Below are 4,855 nucleotides of genomic sequence, written 5' to 3' on the forward strand. Positions count from 1 at the left end.
CTCTCTCTCTCTCTCTCTCTCTCTCTCTCTCTCTCTCTATCTATCTATCTCTCGCTCGCTCGCTCGCTCGATTGCTCTCTCACATTCTCCCTTGACTATGCCACACGGAGAATCCAATAATGACAACACTTCTCGTATCACCGACTCTCACAAAGCGTACAACCGGTGTCTCCTCGACTTCACTCACCAGTGTACCTCACCCATTCACATCTCTTTTTATCTCCCACTTACTTCTCTCTCTCCCCCTCTTTCGCTCTCTCTCTCTCTCTCTCTCTCTCTCTCTCTCTCTCTCTCTCTCGCTCTCGCTCTCATCCTCTCGCGCTCTCTCAGATACAAACTACCATTATTTCGAATAAAGATAAAGGATGCAAATGCGCTCAGTCAAACATTTTCACACTAATGCGCACACGCCCCCGCAGAGTCACACACAACCATACATACACGCACACGCTCCCGCAGTCATACACAAACATACATACATACACGCACACACTCACGATACGATGTACAATATTGACTGCGATGAACAGCATAGAATAGAATAGAATAATGTGCATTACAGCACACGGATGAAAACCTTAAACGTGCCAGACACCGTGGTACAGACAACAGTAGAATTAATGCTCAAGCACACTCGGCTACGAGGCATATTGTAATATCAAATTCCGGCGCCACTCCCAGCTGATTGAAACTGTTGTTAGCAAATTCATAAATATAGCCACTAAACTGTGGCTATGTTCGATGTACGCAATTATACTCTCTCTGGCGATAGACAATTACAACATGTACATGTGTTAAACCGTAGTGACATCCTATTCAACAGAGTAGGTGGACTATATAGCAGCTGAGATCGAACCTAGTAGCAATCGATCACGGTGTCCACCACAAGTATTAAATGACTCATCTATGTAATATTCTTTAGTACCGTGCTCGGATAATTTACACCTGCCCAGCGAGGACATTAAGTATCACTGTCGTAGGCGGCTCAAACCATCTTGAAATGTATCCAGTGATACGTATATAATATAGATATCTATACGATACACTCCTGATACGATGCTCGCATGTTTTCACTAGCGTGCAGAAAGAAGACCGCATCAAAAACTCATGGCAGCTACGTTCGTATAAACACAACAATATCTATGTGGTCACTGTTCATGCCCGCAGCAGAAGAGCCTTCCACGTGCACACACGTTCGTTGCCGCATCTGGGAAGTAAATGGCGACGGTCGGTACGCTTACACTGAGAAGCTCCGGCGAGCGTCAGCTGCGAGCTTATAGCGGTAAATCATCATCACGTTAATCTCGGCCCGAATAAAAAACCACGACGCCCGAGGATTTCATTCGCACGCAAACGTTAACGCGTATTACAAGCGCCTACGGGTAATAAAACACACAACCTGGATCGTGCCAAACAACCAGCGGTGCTGGCTGGCTTGCGCCCCCGCCCGGTCGATCAACACCTGCAGCTTTCCAACATTTTCTTATTTCTACAGCGTATAGAACATTCGCAAGACATCACGGGCAACGACATCGCCGACGTGGCAGCGCTGAGATCTGTGGCGAGGAGTCGCTGTAACCAGCAGCTATAATTACACAACGGTAATCATTTCTACCCAAGCAAGTACGAAGGTTGGGGGGAGGGGGGGGGGTGAGCGCTCCGATTTCTCTGGGGAGTAAAATCATTACTCCGTATATATAGAAAACGCGGTGCGGGGAAAAGTGACGTGTAATGAGAGTGCAAACTCAAATGCAGTTTCCCGCGAGGAATTTCCCTCTTAGAACGGTAATTGGTACGTAGAATGAGCGTTGGTAGTTCCGGCTGTCGAGCAAACTCGTCCACACTGATATTTACGCGTAGTGCGCACGCCCGCGTGACAGCATTCAGAATCCTTTAGAATTAGGACTTAGACGGAAAACGGTGGAAACGTGAAAAAGGTCAGCTTTCATTTCGCTGAGTGCCGCACAGATCCCACGACAGTGAATGGCGCGGAAATGAAATCTTAAGTGACGGTCTTCTAGCATTCTGTCCAGAGAATTGTCTAGAAGATTTCTCTTGCTCTTTTTCTCTCTCTCTCTCTCTATCTCTCACTCCCCCTCTCTCGCCTCTCACTCTCTTGCTCGCGCTCTCTCTCCCCCCCCCCCTCTCTCTTTCTCCCTCGCTCTATCTCTGCGACTTGTGCGTGTGAAAAGACGAGTGCAGCGAAATTAAAAGATAAATCTGCGCCACATCACATCGACTAATAGGTTCGCGCTCCATTGAGTTTTTGACAAGAGAAATGCTGTAGCGCAGCCACGGACGACGCGAAGCCCACACATGCCTCTGCGGTAACAGTCGTAGTGCAAATATAACCGAACCATACACGCGTAACTTGCGATAACTCACTGCCAACCCTCTACGTCCCTCGAAGCTGTGCCATTCTGAAGGTAACACCGGTATAGCATTGCGATGAGTATTACGTAGTACTAGTACTAGATTACAACGCCTCCGTGTGAAAGACTGTAAACGGATGAGTCGCCACGCGCACACACACTTACCGGTTCACGTGGATCAACACCCCTACCCCCTCACTACCCTCCCCCCACGCGCGCCACCACCACCAACTGGATCTTGCATAAGTACGACAATACGCAAATTATAATGTTGATATTATGTATATATGTATATAGAGAGGGATATGGGCGGAGCTATGTAAATTACAGTACAAAGTGCGGGTGCGTGTAGATGTCGACCGCGACACCGTATGACCGACGAACGCGAGACACCATCTATCGACACCTGATGATTTCTTGGTGTCACAGCCCCGGGGATCACCCGCAGCTAGGAATTTGTCAGGCCTCGCCAGCAAGCTGTGCGCGGTCAATGAGGTTCACCACCCAGTACGCCGCAGGACGTGTGTAAACAACTCTTGGTCACGGTGATGGCAGCGCAGCGATCCTGCCAACACATAGAACGCCAATATGGCGGCTGCATGATCCAACATGGCGGCTTGATGATCTAACATGGCGGCTCGATGATCCAACATGGTGGCGCCATGTGCCTTTGAGCGATGCTCGCCGGCTCACCATCTGGCATCCACGGCGGAAGTACAAAAAATCCGGGGTAGAACAACACGAATGTTTGCGCAATCAGCAGCGACAAACACAGTTTAGCCGTCCCCCACCCGCGTCCTAACGCAAAATAAATCTAACAGGCAGACTAACACGAGACACAACCTTGTGGAATGTTTACACGTCTATGATAAATCAGCTATGTATGCATAAGGACGTTATTGAATGTCGGCTAAGCTTGGGTCACTGTTCAGACATTCCTACACCATGGCCAAGCATTCCTTCCAGTCAGCAGTAGTGCAGCCAGTTAAGCCCACAGCACCCCACTTGTGTGGCGCTATGAAGGGCCATTAATAAAGTAATTATGGCTATTCCTCAGACTGGAAGGCATATCAGACTGACGGCGTGGGCCTAGCTAGCCACCTAGCTGTGACATATTTCTGCCCATCACCCCTTCTCTCTCATACTTCTCTCACTCTCTCTCTGCCCCTTACTCTTCAACGCCCACCCCGAATTCTTACTACCGCCGCCAGATGGCAGCACACCTCATCTCTCTCTCTCTGGCTCAGCCGCCGGGCGCTCGCTAACTGTTCACCAGCTCCATCTGTCGGTACTTCTTGCGGAAATTTGCGACGGGGTCCCTGAAGAGCACCGGGTCGAAGCGCGTGCCAGAGCGCGCCAGCGGCACGCCGCCGAACGCGTCCGCGAACGTGTTGAAGCATGTCTGCCGCTCGGCGAAGCGGCGCAGCTCCGACCAGGTGGCGCGACCGTCGGCCGCCGGCGCCTCCCTGTACTGCCGCCGCTGACTCAGCTTGATCGGCGGCAGCTTCGTCACGTGGCTGACTAGAAAGTTCATCAGGATGTCCTCACAGTTGCTCAGGTTGCCGACGAAGCTATGCAGCTCCGGTGTGAGGTGGTGCGTGAAGAGATAAGGATAATACCTGCGGGAGGAGAAGGGAGGCGTAATGACGTCAGCAGCGATAAACGCGAGTACGGGGCTGAATATTTCGTTCTTATCGAACGAGTGTATTGTTTAGTACGATGCCAAGATGAGCGGAATTTCGATACGGAAACATCAACATTGCTATCATAAAACTGTAGTAATGTCACGTTTGCTAACAGAAACGTTGCAAGCAGATATGTTTTATTACGCAGCGAGTATCACGAATTATTATGGATTCAAATGCTAGAATGACACCAATCTTTTCACATAGAGTTGATGAAGAGAATATGCGGGTGACAATGTATATGACTACCTGTGTCGGCTACCTGTGCACACACTACTCGGCGATACAAGCGTACCCGCCCCCCTTCTCCTTAATACAGAGGACATTGGTCGGGAGGTGGCACCACTTACCTATGATAAAAAGCAGCGCCGGTGAGTACCATCGAGTAGTCGTTGGTCATCTTGCTCGTGTAGCCCCAGCGGTTGTTGTAGTCGTCCCAGTAATGGTTGCGCGCAGCGTAGCCGACGATGCGTTCCGGAAACGACTTCCACACGCTGAAGGCGAAGTTCACCTAGAAAACACACGCCAGCCGAGCCTGTGAAATATCGTCGACGCACCGACGTCACGTAAACTTAACGCCAACGCACACACACTGTCTCTCTCTCTCTCTCTCTCTCTCCCTCTCTCTCTTTCTCTCTCTCTCTGCCTCTCTCTTTCTCTCTCACTCTCTGCCTCTCTCTTCCTCTCTCTCTCTCTCTTCTTCTCTCTCTCTCTCTCTTTCTCTCTCTGTGTCGCGTCGCTTTTCCGAAACGAAAACTCGAAAATTGCTTATCGATTTTGTCGCGAGCACGAGCGCCG

At 50.1% G+C, this 4,855-nt stretch overlaps 1 protein-coding gene across 1 annotated transcript in view; it reads right to left on the reverse strand.

Annotated features, from left to right (window-relative positions):
- Window positions 1-13: 13 nt before the first annotated feature.
- The window catches only part of LOC106805973 (exostosin-1a-like), a 25,402-nt gene continuing 20,560 nt past the window's right edge, over window positions 14-4,855 (reverse strand). The window contains exons 6-7 of the mRNA XM_014807820.1: window positions 4,408-4,568; window positions 14-3,991 (exon numbers count right to left, since the gene is read on the reverse strand). Coding sequence (XP_014663306.1) covers window positions 3,634-3,991; window positions 4,408-4,568 — 519 coding nt within the window. The 3' untranslated portion in view covers window positions 14-3,633. The remainder of the gene's footprint in view (window positions 3,992-4,407; window positions 4,569-4,855) is intronic.

This window comes from Priapulus caudatus, unplaced genomic scaffold (assembly GCF_000485595.1).
Source record: "Priapulus caudatus unplaced genomic scaffold, Priapulus_caudatus-5.0.1 Scaffold0, whole genome shotgun sequence".
Lineage (NCBI taxonomy): Eukaryota > Metazoa > Priapulida > Priapulimorpha > Priapulimorphida > Priapulidae > Priapulus > Priapulus caudatus.